The sequence below is a fragment of the Natator depressus genome, chromosome 1, assembly GCF_965152275.1.
Source record: "Natator depressus isolate rNatDep1 chromosome 1, rNatDep2.hap1, whole genome shotgun sequence".
Classification (NCBI taxonomy): domain Eukaryota; kingdom Metazoa; phylum Chordata; order Testudines; family Cheloniidae; genus Natator; species Natator depressus.
The window spans coordinates 110,849,144-110,864,247 of NC_134234.1; the positions used below are offsets into that span (position 1 = coordinate 110,849,144).

Here is a 15,104-nt window from a genome sequence, read left to right on the forward strand (position 1 = left end):
TCTACATAGAAAGAACAAAAGCATTCAGAAAATCATCTCAACTGTCTGTTTCCATAACAGAACATTCGAAGGGCCAAACCATCTCAAAACAAAGACTATCCAAATGGATATCTGGGTGTATCCATTTGTGCTATCAAAACAGCAAGCTGCAACCTCCACCGAGAGTTCGCACGCACCCCATCAGAGCATTATCAACATCTATGGCCTTTCTCAATAATGTACGTATGATGGGTTCCCCCTGGGGTACCACCGAGCCCCCCGACCCACCAGCCTGGGCTCCCTCTCACACTGTGGTGCAGTGATAAGTTGCCAAGCTCTCTCAGCTTGCTCTTTCACCAGCATATACACAGGTAGAACACACCAAGCTGCAGAATTTACAGGCTACTATGATCAGCTCTGCATGGGGAGGCTACAGCTAAGGAACTGTTCAGCTGCTCAAGAACACACGCACCCTTGGCATGTAAACCCAAAATTATACTGGCTTGCGCTGCACAAAGATTGCGCAGTTTAAGCTTATGAAATTCACCTTCTACATTTGTAATAGATACATAGACAATATTCCTAACTTCAGATTCCAAAATGATACATGCGTACAAATAGGATAATCATATTCAGTAAATCATAACCTTTACAATGATCTCTCACATGACCTATCTTGCATTAAAATACATCATAGTTATGCCATAATCATACCATAATATATCTATGAAAAATATGGGATGCAGTGTCACAGTATCTATTACTGACATTTGCAAAGCAGCTACCTGTGCATCTGCCCATACTTTCACTAAACACTATGCTCTAGAACAACAATCAGCAACAGATGCTCAGTTGGACTCACGGTGTTATCCATTGGCAATGAATCAACTCCAAAGCCCCTCTGCACTGAGGGGCATTGCTCAACAGTCACCTAAAGTGGAGTACCCACAGGGACACTCCTCGAAGAAGAGAAGGTTACTCACCTTGTGTGGTAACTGAGGTTCGAGATGGTTGTCCCTTTGGGTGCTCCACTACCCCCCTTCCTCCCCTCTACTTCGGAGTTTCACGCCAATCCTCTGGAGTAGAGAAGGAACCGAGGGACGGTTGGCTGCGCACTGCTAGGTAACAGCTCGGAGCGGCGCAAGACAGCTGCGGCGCGTGGCAGCCAACTGGGCACTGCTACTAATCTCCAATTATAAGTGCAGGGTGCCAAGACACTTAAAGTGGAACACCCACAGGGACAACCATCTCAAAAACCTCTATTACTGCACAAGCCGAGTAATCTTCTCTTTCTGAATTACTGTGTAATAAGATTGTGATTATGTCATGAAGGTTTAGTCCATTCTTTCATCTTGCAAGTATGAAGCAATAAGTTATTATTTAACGTTTATTTTGCAGAGCCACCTAAAGGCCTTAGTAAGGGTAGGTCTCATGTGCTAGTCACATTACAAACACAGTACAATGACAGTACTTGCACGGTAGAACTTACTAATATGCACTCTTTATTTAAACTTAACAGGAAATATGAAGAAGCATTAGAATACCATCGTCAGGCCCTAGTATTGATTCCTCAGAATGCTTCCACATACTCTGCCATTGGATACATACACAGTCTAATGGGCAATTTTGAAAGTGCAATTGACTATTTTCATACGGTATGTATATGGTTTAAATGAGAGAGGTGCTGGTCACAGCTCCATAAGTAGGGTTAAATTTCATTTGTGTACTTAAAACAAATTCATTGCCTTATGTTTGAAAAGTACAATGTAGCCTTCTCAAACTTACAGCACTTACTCTTTGAATATAGAATAAATGTTCTGAGCATTTACAAGGATCCTTTAAGAAATGTTGTATGTGTCAGTCCTTTCTGTGTCCCAGATTATCCTAATAAGTGAACCACATAGACTCTTCAGATTTACCAGATAGTTAGAATTCATTGAAATATGGTATAATTTACATTTCAAGAAATTAGGTTCTAAATTATCTACCTCTTCCCTGTAGTGACACTGAGGGGGGGAAAAATATGAAAAACCTGTGTATTTAAAAATCAGTCTAATCTAGTCTGTGACCACAAACACTAAAGTACCGTAAACATAATTATATGATTATTATATAATATCACTCCTGGGCAGAATGAAGGTTGTTTGCATGTAACGGTTCCACACCTTAACATGTCTGGATTTCTTCTAAGTATAACCTTAACACTGAATTTTCTGAGTTTTTGTAATGCTTGGTTTGGGGATAACATTCCTGCAATGCTTTCACCCCTAAATTAAACTCAACTTCAACTCATATTAATATAATTTTTAGTTTGAGTCTGTATATTCCAATTTACCTGTACAAACACAAACAAACAATAAACTTGCTCAAAGATTCAAAGTGTAGAAGCTGTAAGTATTATATTTTATTAATTCATCATTAATTATATTCCATGAATTCATCTTCCTTCATGGAAGAGGAAAGGTTGCACTGCTGTTTTTGGACAAATTTTAGTATTGGAACAAAGGTGGGTATAGTGTATCTAGTTTTGGTTTTGTTAATCATAGAAGATTAGAGTTGGAAGAGATTTCAGGAGGTCATCCAGTCCAACCCCCCTGCTCAAAGTCAGGACCTCCCAGCTAAATCATCCCAGCCAGGGCTTTGTCAAGCCGGGCCTTAAAAACCTCTAAGGATGGAGATTCCACCACCTCCCTAGGTAACACATTCCAGTGCTTCACCCTCCTAGTGAAAAAGTTTTTCCTAATATCCAACCTAGACCTCCCGCACTGCAACATGAGACCATTGCTCCTTGTTCTGTCATCTGCCACCACTGAGAACAGCCGAGCTCCATCGTCTTTGGAATCCCCCTTCAGGTCGTTGAAGGCTGCTATCAAGTTCCCCCTCACTATTTTCTTCTGCAGACTAAATAACCCCAGTTCCCTCAGCCTCTCCTGATAAGTCATGTGCCCCAGCCCCTAATCATTTTTGTTGCCCTCTGCTGGACTCACTCCAATTTGCCCACGTGCTTTCTGTACTGGGGGGCCCAAAACTGGACTCAGTACTCCAGATGTGGCCTCACCAGTGCCGAATAGAGGAGAATAATCACTTCCCTTGATCTGCTGGCAGTGCTCCTTCTAATGCAGCCCAATATGCTGTTAGCCTTCTTGGCAACAAGGGCATACTGTTGACTCATATCCAGCTTCTCGTTCACTGTAATCCCCAGGTCCTTTTCTGCAGAACTGCCGCTTAGCCAGTCGCTCCCCAGCCTGTAGCAGTGCGTAGGATTCTTCTATCCTAAGTGCAGGGCTCTGCACTTGTCCTTGTTGAACCTCATCAGATTTCTTTTGGCCCAATCCTCCAATTTGTCTAGGTCACTCTGGACCCTATCCCTACCCTCCAGCATGTCTGTCTCTCCCCCCAGCTTATTGTCATCCGTGAACTTGCTGAGGGTGCAATCCATCCCATCGTCCAGATCATTAATGAAGGTGTTGAACAAAACCGGCCCCAGGACCGACCCTTGGGGCACTCCACTTGATACAAACTGCCAGCTAGACATTGAGCTGTTGATCACTACCCGTTGATCCCGACGATCTAGCCAGCTTTCTCTCCACCTTATAGTCCATTCGTCCAATCCATACTTTAACTTGCTGGCAAGACTGCTGTGGGAGACCATACCAAAAGCTTTGCTAAAGTCAAGGTATATCCCATCCACCATTTATCCACAGAGCCAGTTATGTCATCATAGAAGGCAGTCAGGTTGGTCAGGCATGACTTAGAATCATAGAATATCAGGGTTGGAAGGGACTTCAGGAGGTCATCTAGTCCAACCCCCTGCTCAAAGCAGGACCAATCCCCAACTAAATCATCCCAGCCAGGGCTTTGTCAAGCCTGACCTTAAAAACTTCAAAGGAAGGAGATTCCACCACCTCCCTAGGTAACGCATTCCAGTGCTTCGCCACCCTCCTAGTGAAAATGTTTTTCCTAATATCCAACCTAAACCTCCCCCACTGCAACTTGAAACCCTTACTCCTCGTTCTGTCATCTGCTACCACTGAGAACAGTCTTGATCCATCCTCTTTGGAACCCCCTTTCAGGTAGTTGAAAGCAGCTATCAAATCCCCCCTCATTCTTCTCTTCCGCAGACTAAACAATCCCAGTTCCCTCAACCTCTCCATAGAAGTCATGTGTTCCAGTCCCCTAATCATTTTTGTTGCCCTCCGCTGGACATTTTCCAATTTTTTCACATCCTTCTTGTAGTATGGGGCCCAAAACTGGACACAGTACTCCAGATGAGCCCTCACCAATGTCAAATAGAGGGGAACGATCACGTCCCTCTATCTGCTGGCAATGCCGCTACTTATGCATCCCAAAATGCCATTGGCCTTCTTGGCAACAAGGGCACGCTGTTGACTAAAATCTAGTTTCTCGTCCACTGTAACCCCTAGGTCCTTTTCTGCAGAACTGCTGCCTAGCCATTCGGTCCCTAGTCTGTAGTGGTGCATGGGATTCTTCCGTCCTAAATGCAGGACTCTGCACTTGTCCTTGTTGAATCTCATCAGATTTCTTTTGGCACAATCCTCCAATTTGTCTAGGTCCCTCTGTATCCTATCCCTACCCTCCAGCATATCTACCTCTCCTCCCAGTTTAGTGTCATCTGCAAACTTGCTGAGGGTGCAGTCCACACCATCGTCCAGATCATTAGTGAAGATCTTGAACAAAACCGGCCCGAGGACCGACCCTTGGGGCACTCCACTTGATACCGGCTGCCAACTAGACATGGAGCTATTGATCACTACCCGTTGAGCCCGACAATCTAGCCAGCTTTCTATCCACCTTGTAGTCTCTTCATCCAGCCCATACTTCTTTAATTTGCTGGCAAGAATACTGCGGGAGACTGTATCAAAAGCTTTGCTAAAGACAAGGAATAACACATCGCTTTCCCCTCATCCACAGAGCCAGTTATCTCGTCATAGAAGGCAGTTAGATTAGTCAGGCATGACTTGCCCTTGGTGAATCCATGCTGACTGTTCCTGATCACTTTCCTCTCCTCTAAGTGTTTCAGAATTGATTCCTTGAGGACCTGCTCCATGATTTTTCCAGGGACTGAGATGAGGCTGACTGGCCTGTAGTTCCCAGGATCCTCCTCCTTCCCTTTTTTAAAGATGGGCACTACATTAGCCTTTTTCCATTCATCCGGGACCTCCACCAATCGCCATGAGTTTTCAAAGATAATGGCCAATGGCTCTGCAATCACATCCACCAACTCCTTTAGCACTCTCAGATGCAGCGCATCCAGCCCCATGGACTTGTGCTCGTCCAGTTTTTCTAAATAGTCCCGAACCACTTCTTTCTCCACAGAGGGCTGGTCACCTCCTCCCCATGCTGTGCTGCCCAGTGCAGTAGTCTGGGAGCTGACCTTGTTCGTGAAAACGGAGGCAAAAAAAGCATTGAGTACTTCAGCTTTTTCCACATCCTCTGTCACTAGGTTGCCTCCCTCATTCAGTAAGGGGCCCACACCTTCCTTGACTTTCTTCTTGTTGCTAACATACCTGAAGAAACCCTTTTTGTTACTCTTAACATCTCTTGCTAGCTGCAACTCCAGGTGTGATTTGGCCTTCCTGATTTCACTCCTGCATGCCCGAGCAATATTTTTATACTCTTCCCTGGTCATTTGTCCAGTCTTCCACTTCTTGTAAGCTTCTTTTTTGTGTTTTAAGATCAGCAAGGATTTCACTGTTAAGAGCCAAGCTGGTCGCCTGCCATATTTACTATTTTTTCTACACATCGGGATGGTTTGTCCCTGTAACCTCAATAAGGATTCTTTAAAATACAGCCAGCTCTCCTGGACTCCTTTTCCTCTCATGTTATTCTCCCAGGGGATCTTGCCCATCGGTTCCCTGAGGGAGTCAAAGTCTGCTTTTCTGAAGTCCAGGGTCCATATTCTGCTGCTCTCCTTTCTTCTTCGTGTCAGGATCCTGAACTCGACCATCTCATGGTCACTGCCTCCCAGGTTCCCATTCACTTTTGCTTCCCCTACTAATTCTTCCCTGTTTATGAGCAGCAGGTCAAGAAGAGCTCTGCCCCTATTTGGTTCCTCCAGCACTCGCACCAGGAAATTGTCCCCTACACTTTCCAAAAACTTCCTGGATTGTCTGTGCACCGCTGTATTGCTCTCCCAGCAGATATCAGGGTGATTGAAGTCTCCCATGAGAACCAGGGCCTGCGATCTAGTAACTTCCATTAGTTGCCAGAAGAAAGCCTCGCCCACCTCATCCCCCTGGTCCGGTGGTCTATAGCAGACTCCCACCACAACATCACCCTTGTTGCTCACACTCTAAACTTAATCCAGAGACTCTCAGGTTTTTCTGCAGTTTCATACCAGAGCTCTGAGCAGTCATACTGCTCTCTTACATACAATGCAACTCCCCCACCTTTTCTGCCCTGCCTGTCCTTCCTGAACAGTTTATATCCATCCATGACAGTACTCCAGTCATGTGAGTTATCCCACCAAGTCTCTGTTATTCCAATCACATCATAATTCCTTGACTGTGCCAGGTCTTCCAGTTCTCCCTCCTTGTTTCCCAGGCTCCTTGCATTTGTGTATAGGCACTTGATATATATATATGTTTGTCCTGCTTTCTTAGTATGAGGCAGGAGGCCTCCCCTCTCGCGCTCTCCTGCTCGTGCTTCCTCCCAGTATCCCACGTCCCCACTTACCTCAGGGCTTTGGTCTCCTTCCCCCGGTGAACCTAGTTTAAAGCCCTCCTCACTAGGTTAGCCAGCCTGCTTGCGAAGATGCTCTTCCCTCTCTTTGTTAGGTGGAGCCCGTCTCTGCCTAGCACTCCTCCTTCCTGGAAACACCATCCCATGGTCAAAGAATCCAAAGCCTTCTCTCCGACACCACCTGCGTAGCCATTCGTTGACTTCCACGATTCAACGGTCTCTACCCAGGCCTTTTCCTTCCATGGGAAGGATGGACGAGAATACCACTTGCACCTCAAACTCCTTTATCCTTCTTCCCAGAGTCACGTAGTCTGCAGTGATCCGCTCAAGGTCATTCTTGGCAGTGTCATTGGTGCCCACGTGGAGAAGCAGGAAGGGGTAGCAATCTGAGGGCTTGATGGGTCTCGGCAGTCTCTCCGTCACATGCCCTTGGTGTTGACTATTTCTGATCACCTTCCTCTCCTCCAACTGCTTCAAAATGGATTCCTTGAGGACCTGTTCCATGATTTTTCCAGAGACTGGGTTGAGGATGACCAGTCTGTAGTTCCCCGGATTTTCCTTCTTACCTTTTTTAAAGATGGGCATTATACTGCCTTTTTCCAGTTGTCCAGGACCTCCCCCGATCGCCACGAGTTTTGAAATATAATGGCTCTGAAATCTTAACTGTTTGTCAGTTAAAGAAGCAGCAGTATTTTTTGTTCGTTTGTTGGAAGGGGAGCCTCATTTTATAGTGAAGACTGTTACGATTGAAGAACACAATCTGCAGCAGCAACTAAAGTAAACATAAAAATGAAGAGAAAAAACTGTGTGAAGTTATGATGCTATGATATTGCAAATATCTGTTTCTCCTATTGAATATTCTGTACTCTGTTTTTTACAGGCCCTTGGTCTTAGGAGGGATGACACTTTTTCAGTCACCATGCTTGGACACTGCATAGAAATGTATATTGGTGATTCTGAAGCTTACATTGGTAAGTATATCATTTGTCGCTATATGTAGTAAAATTATGAATAGTAAAAAAAAAAAAATTAATGTGTATCCCATAAAAGATCCTCTAATGTTACATGAAGAAAAAGTATACTTGTGGCACCTTAGAGACTAACCAATTTATTTGAGCATAATGCATCCAATGAAGTGAGCTGTAGCTCACGAAAGCTTATGCTCAAATAAATTGGTTAGTCTCTAAGGTGCCACAAGTACTCCTTTTCTTTTTGCGAATACAGACTAACACGGCTGCTACTCTGAAATCTAATGTTACATGTACAATAAAAAAAAATCAGAAAAAAAAATTGGTAGCAAGCTACTGAATCAAGAGAGAGTTCATTAAATTCAGTGGGAAGAGTCTTATGTTAAGATCAGAAAGGAAAAAATATAAATCTGGGACAAGATTTTTTTTTACATGGAGGACATTAAAGACTATTCCATTGTGGAGGAGATGTATATTCCAATATTAACTGAAAATCAGAAAAAAAAATTGGTAGCAAGCTACTGAATCAAGAGAGAGTTCATTAAATTCAGTGGGAAGAGTCTTATGTTAAGATCAGAAAGGAAAAAATATAAATCTGGGACAAGATTTTTTTTTACAGGGAGGACATTAAAGACTATTCCATTGTGGAGGAGATTTATATTCCAATATTAACTGATTGAATCTTGGCACTGCTGGAGAAACTAGTTATTGATACCATAAATAATGGCTTCTAGGACAGTTTATTTTAGCATCTATTTTTAATAATCATTCATAGCAATATACATGTCACCATGCAAAATGCTTGAAGACAAAGACAAAACACAGGATGATTCAGGTAAAGAGACAAGTATGGACACAGTAGAAAGGAAGGAAATCTAATGTAAAAAAGAGTTCTGGAGAGCTGGCAGTTTTTTAAAAAAACATTATTAAGAGCACAAGAGCAAACTATCCTAATGCGTAAAAAAGATAGGAAATATGATAAAGGACCATCTTGGCTTAACCAGAAGTGCTTCTTCGAGTGCTTGTTCATGTCCATTCCAATCAGGTGTGTGCACGCGCACGTGCGTGGTAGCCAGAAGATTTTTCCCATAGCAGCCTCCATTGAGTTGGCATGGGCGCTCCCTGGAGTCGTGCCTTCATGGCGCTCAGTATAGAGCCCTGCCAACCCGCCACCCTCTCAGTTCCTTCTTACCACCAGTGATGGTTAGCCGGAACGTCCCATAGCTCTTGCCTAGCAAGTGCCTTTATCTCCGTTTTTTGTGTATAGTTCTCTCTAGTTAGTTGTATAGTAGTTAGTTGGGGGTTCCCCCCCCCCTTCCGACTCCCTGGAACCAGGGGTATGCCGCAGTCCCTGGGTTTCAAAACTTGTGAGGTCTGCGCTAAGCGCATGCCAAAGAGTGACCCCCACACTTCTTGTATAAGGTGCCTAGGGGAAGGTCACCAAAAGGACCGGTGTAAGATCTGCTGCGAGTTCCATTCCAGAACTGTTAAGTCCCACTGAACTGTTAAGTCCCATTGACTGCCATTCCCCATTCCCAGCCAATGGGAGCTTTGGGGGAGATACCTGGAGGAGCGGCCGGGGCAACACACAGACCCCTATGCCCCCCACCCAGGTCCTAGCCACTTCCCGGAGCGGCGTGGGGGCAGGGCAGGGCAGGCAGGCAGGGAGCCTGCCCTGCCCCCAGTGCGAACTGGGCCAGACCCACCCCCTGAGCCCCTCCTGCAGCCAAACCCGCTGCTCCTGAGCCCCCTGCTGCACCCTGAGCCCCCTGGTGCACCCCCTGGGGACAGGGAGGGGGCGGAGTTGGGGTGGGGATTTCAGGGAAAGAGGTGGGGCAGGGGCAGGGCCTGTTGGAATGGGGCAGGGAAGAGGTGGGGCAGGGGCAGGGCCTCAGAGAAGGGGTGGAGTGGGGGCGGGGCCGGGGCAGCAGGGGGGGGTGTTGGTCTGTGGTGCGGCCCTCAGGCCAAAGTACTAGTCCTCATGTGGCTCTCGTGGTCATTTGAGTTTGAGACCCTTGGTTTAGAGAATACTTTGTTCTGCCTCCGTGCAGAGGACTGGACTATATGACCAATATAGGTCTCTTCAAGTCCTACATTTCTGTGATTCTGATTCCTGGAAGAAATGTGTTTAAAGGTAGAATATGGAGAAGATAGAGACTGCTTTAAACTTTAGAGGTCTTTGTGATTGGAGATACAGAGGGGGATAAGGAAAGAAGACTGGAAAATGTGTTCAGACTGCTTGCTGCTTGACTGGGAAGGGACCATCTCTAAAGGATGAACAGTTAGTTCAGTATCCCTGCTCATTTAATCCTTGGACACTTCAGGCTTTCAGTAGGAGTGTCAATAATAATGGGTTTTTTTAATGTCCCGTCCACTAAGAACAGGGCTGAGGCTATCGACTTATTTCACCAAGCAGCTTTTAGGTGGTAATTTTTTCCTCATTACTGACCTGGAATTCATTTGAACTGATAACAGCACACCAGCTTTATAGCCACTGTCAAATTTTTTTTGTAAATATCAAGACAGAGGAGAGTTCTTGGTTGAAAATTACTGAAGTGTAATTGTGTGAAGACAGCAAAGAGCAAAGAATAAAAAAAGGAAAAATAAATGTCTTTTTATTAGCAAAACAGTGACTGTTTCTTTAAATAAAAATTGCTTGTCACAGCTTAAAGATTAAGGCGGTGGGGAATGATCAATATTTAAGAGCAATATTATCTGTAGGAGTTGCTCACAAATGATACATAAGATAAGTTTATGTAGGGAATCTCTGGCTAACATGTCTTTGTGGTAGTGAATGAATATCACACTTGTCCCCTGTAGAAGCAGGAGGGATACATAAACCTGCGCCCTCCAAAATCAATACTTTAAAAAACAGGAAGGTGATCCCACATGAGGTAATGAAGCCCCCCCATTATGTCAAAGTTTGAGATGTTTATGCAGTACGGAAGTAGTTTTTCACACACAGCTTCCTAATTACACACACTTTTCTGTTTCACTGAACTTGTTCATTTCTCCATGGTGAATAATAGAGTTAGTATACCGTGAAGCATGTTAATGAGGCTGAAGCCAATTAGGAAGTAACGTCTGTGTTGTCACTCCAACAAATTGGTTTGGCAGTGTGAAAAGCAGTTGGAAATGCATTTCCTCTAAATGTTAGGGCTTATTGCACATGTAGTCAGTTGATACATTCTGATGTACTAGACAGTTATTTGACTAAAGGATACAAGTTTGTAATAATTGAGCTATATATGGGTAAAACTGACTTAAACTAATTTCTGTCCAGTCACTTAACAGAAAGAGGTCTTCTAGGAAAAGTGAAGCTGAATTGTACTCAATATATTGGGATACCTTGAGTCTTTTTAAGACAGGAGATTGCCTACTATTGGTGGCTTCTTGCACTGGTTCTAGTGCACAAAGCATAAAGTTTATGGACTTTCTCGTCAGTGGTCTGTGGATGTATAAGTGGCATGATTATTTGCTGGTAAACTAAATATTTTATGAGATGTGAAATCTTGGGAATGTTCACTTGGACAGTAATTAATAACTTTGTTTATTTCTAGGAACAGAAATTAAGGACAAATTAAGATGTTATGACTTTGATGTACACACTATGAAGACATTAAAGAACATTATTTCACCTCCCTGGGATTTCAGGGAATTTGATATAGAAAGACAAACGCTGGATGAAAGTGGTATTGTGACACTGGAAACATCAAATCAAAGGAAAACTACAGATACTACTCGTCCATTAGAAGAAACCTTTGAGATTGAAATGAATGAAAGTGATATGATGTTAGAAACGTCCATGTCAGACCATAGTTCATGACTAACACTGGTATAGATCTCATTTTGTAAAAGTGTAAAACATTTGGATTTAGCTTTTTTGTTCCTTTGTCATGCATTCAGGAATTTGCTATTTTTATACAAATCCCAACTACTTCTCTACACTTAACACCAGAGAAGTAATCTTAAGACTGTTAAATAATATTCATTTCCAACAGACTATTTCCAATTTTATTGTTTCTACAAAATAACCTCACAGAATGGAATAAAAGGTGAAATTCATATATTATGTTTTTAAAACTGGTTACTGTACCCTGTGACTGCTCTTAAGACTGTGAAACTTTAAAAATATGTCCTGAAAATGAAAGTGTACAATATTCATCAAATTGAGTAGCCAAGGGCTACTATATAGTTATTGTGGCTTCTAAGTTTTCAACCTGTCTGTGAGGAACACTCTGTCATAAGCCAAAAATAACTAGGGTTTTGTTGCTAATATAATATTTTATACTTTTAAGACCGGAATGGTTTCAAAAATATCCATTATTTTGTTCAGCCTGTACATGCATTTGTGGAGAGCAATTTTTTTTATCAGCTTGAATCTAATTTGCTATATATTAAATAGATGTCAAAGCTTTTTAAGCATGGGTAGTGGATATTATGGGTTCTGTTTTGTCCTATTTTTGATAATCGTTTCATCTTGCCATCTGTACTGAACTACTGGAAGATAGATGTAAGCAGAACTGCTTTGGGAAAGCTGATCAGGCAACAAATGTGAATGGCACAAATATTCAGAGTATCATAAATATTTTAATAGATACATCTGATACAGTTTTCTGAAATCAGTGACATGCTTGAGCTATTATTTTCAAAAGTTAGCTTGATTATAAGCAAGGCAGAATGTGCTGATTATAAGGCTGTAGAAATTCTCTTTACATTTCACTTGGTTATTTTGTCAAGATAAAGATATAACTGAATGGTGTGTGTACAGTACTTAAAAAATCTCTGTGGTATTTTATTTTTGAATCTGCTCTGTGCATCACTATTTACAATTAACAACCTTGTGTTTTATGAACACAAATAATTTCTCCATCCAATAAACTAAGTAGGGCCATTCTGTGCTCCTGCTTAAAATGAATACTAACCATGTTTTGTATAAACGTCTCCCCTCTCTTCTTCCTCATCCTTACTTGCCTTAAAATTTGTGAATATTGGGGAGGGGGAGGTTTAAGTTTAAGTAGTTTAATTCAGGATACTTTAATTTTAACTTATCTGTGTTTTGTTAATTAAGTTCAGCAACCTTGGCTCACTTTTAACAGTTTTTTTGTGTTTGATAATGTATAGAACTGAAAATCCTCATGAAGAAGAAAAATAGTGTAGCAGTCCAGTTGTTTTGAGTACTTCAAAGCTCAGGAACCAGCAAATATATGTTACATGTTGTTTTTCCTGAGATAGAAAGGTGATTAATTCACTTTTTAGACATCAGAATCAAGTAATAGGCCTAAAATTTAATCTATCAATTATAAATCTGGTTAACAAGCCACCTTAAATATTATGTTGGAATAAAGTCAATCATTTCTGACAGTGCTTTTAGGGAAAAAAAACAATAAAACTACCCGACATATCATTTGTTTCATAGTTATCAAAGAAAGATGTGAAGAAAGCCCCCAAAAGGAACAAACACTGGAAGACTATAGAATTAGTGCTATTAGTTAAATGCTATATATTGGGACATATATTAATTGATCTTTCCACAGCACTTTGAAAAGTTGAGGATATTGATAGATACCTCCTTGGTAAAGATCTTTGAGATCTATAGATGAAAAACACTCATCACATATGCTAGATATTTTCACATCCCTGTGCAATAGATAGGCATTTTCCTTTGGTTTTTGGACCTTTTCTCTGTGGGGAGCTTTAGGTTTTTCTCCCCTTTCTGTTTTGCTGTTGCTTCTGAAGAGAACATAATTCTTTTATCTCTTTAAAAACTAAACTTTGAGAGATGCAATTTTCCCTCATGCTGTTTTCTTAAGGTGCGTCCTCACTGCAAAATGAAAGTGTGATTGTAGCATGATAGGCATACCCATGCTAGCTTTTTTTAGCTAGCACTGGTAACAATAAACTGGTGAAGATGTGGTGGCACAAGCTTGTATTTGGGCTGTCCAACAGAGTATAGCCAATAATTGTAATTGGGGCAAACTCCCACTCTCAGCAAGGACTGAATCTGGTCAGTCCAGTTGGACAAGGGATGTGGGACGGGAATCCTCTGCATCTGATACCCTCTGAAACTCCTTCCAGAGCATCTTCCTCTCAGAGGGGGGTGCTCATATCCTTAGTTCCCCTCTACTGCAGTTTAAGGGAGGTACAGATTGTTCTTTGGATTGCATAGGCAGAAGGGGAGAATTCCAGAAGTTTGCATGAAATTGGGCTAGGAAATTGGCCTAAACATGCGTTGAAGTGGGGTACCCAGTATTAAAAATACAAAAAAAAAACAAAAACACTTCTTAGAGCCCCTGCTCAGTGGGAATTGGACATGGAAACCACACAGCTGGGGCACCGTATAGAAAAAATAAAGGTCAGACACCAGGAGAGCCTGTTGTAGGAAGGGTTACTAGCTCCTATTTCTTTGGTACCTAGGAACTGTGTAACACCTGATCAGTTCAGACAGACAGGAAGCTCCTGTTGGTTGGGCATTCTCAAGAAGAGGTCCCTAAGGTCTGGATCTTGCTTTCCTGCAACAAACACATTGGCTCAAACTAGTCAGAATCTTTTCATCTTCAAGATGTGCTTCAAGGCCTATCTATTCTACTAGACTCTTGAGAAGGAGGGTTTTGGGGGGGGAGGGGAGGGGAGTGGTTGGGAGGGGTGAGGAAAGAAAGGGGGATTTTGTATGTAGTTAATTTTATTCTGCTGAATGGGTGAGGAGGTTGAAAAGTCTTGTGAAGGTTTTTAATGTACATGTGCCTAGGGCAATGGATAGGCACATTATATATAGATTTTTTTTTTAAATCGATTTTTGAGCTTTTTCTTAGGCGGAGTTCTTAAGTCAGAAATGGAGAGTTCATAGTCTCATGTTCACATACATACTTTTAAAAGTGTTTTGTAAAGGAGGCTGCAGTTGAATGTTCAGTTCCTCTCCTATTTTAACTTAACTGTCAGCTGAGTTACGGCTCTTCTACAGCTACAGGCTGACGTTTCTTCCCAACCGTTTTTTTTCCTCTCCAAAATAGCAAGAGCATTTTGTATCCAAGCAGAAGAGGCTGTCTTCTCAACGAGAATCTGGGGGACCTGGCTCTGCCAGAAGAGCTGTTGCTGCTGTCATCACCTGTCAATTTGTCTGTGCAGAAACAGAGGTTGGAAATACTTGGTAAAAGTATTTTACCATTTTCCCTAGGAATCTTTTTTTTGTGCAATAAATTAGTCATTTTAGAATATGTTATCATAGGTGACTTCTGTATCCCATGTATTGCACTTTGGATACTATATATCTTGGTGTGTTTGTTAACCGAGTTGGTAATAGTTGCTGAAGTACAGATTATGCAAAGTAAAGCCACATTCCAAAAATAGTTAAAATGAATAAATCATTTGTAAGGATTTTTTTAAAAATTTGAAATACAGCTGCTATAAAGATTCAGAACTGACTCCTACTAAGTTTTTTTTTTGTTTCTTTTGGTT

At 42.2% G+C, this 15,104-nt stretch overlaps 1 protein-coding gene across 2 annotated transcripts in view; it reads left to right on the forward strand.

Moving 5' to 3' along the window:
• The window catches only part of CDC16 (cell division cycle 16), a 64,469-nt gene extending 51,906 nt beyond the window's left edge, over positions 1 to 12,563 (forward strand). Inside the window, exons 16-18 of one of the 2 annotated variants that reach the window (XM_074964236.1) lie at positions 1,499 to 1,634; positions 7,562 to 7,652; positions 11,210 to 12,562. In XM_074964236.1, coding sequence (XP_074820337.1) covers positions 1,499 to 1,634; positions 7,562 to 7,652; positions 11,210 to 11,475 — 493 coding nt within the window. In that variant the 3' untranslated portion in view covers positions 11,476 to 12,562. Of the gene's footprint in view, positions 1 to 1,498; positions 1,635 to 7,561; positions 7,653 to 11,209 lie in introns of both variants that reach the window. The other variant, XM_074964245.1, reaches the window with a different exon arrangement.
• The last annotated feature ends 2,541 nt before the right edge of the window (positions 12,564 to 15,104 follow it).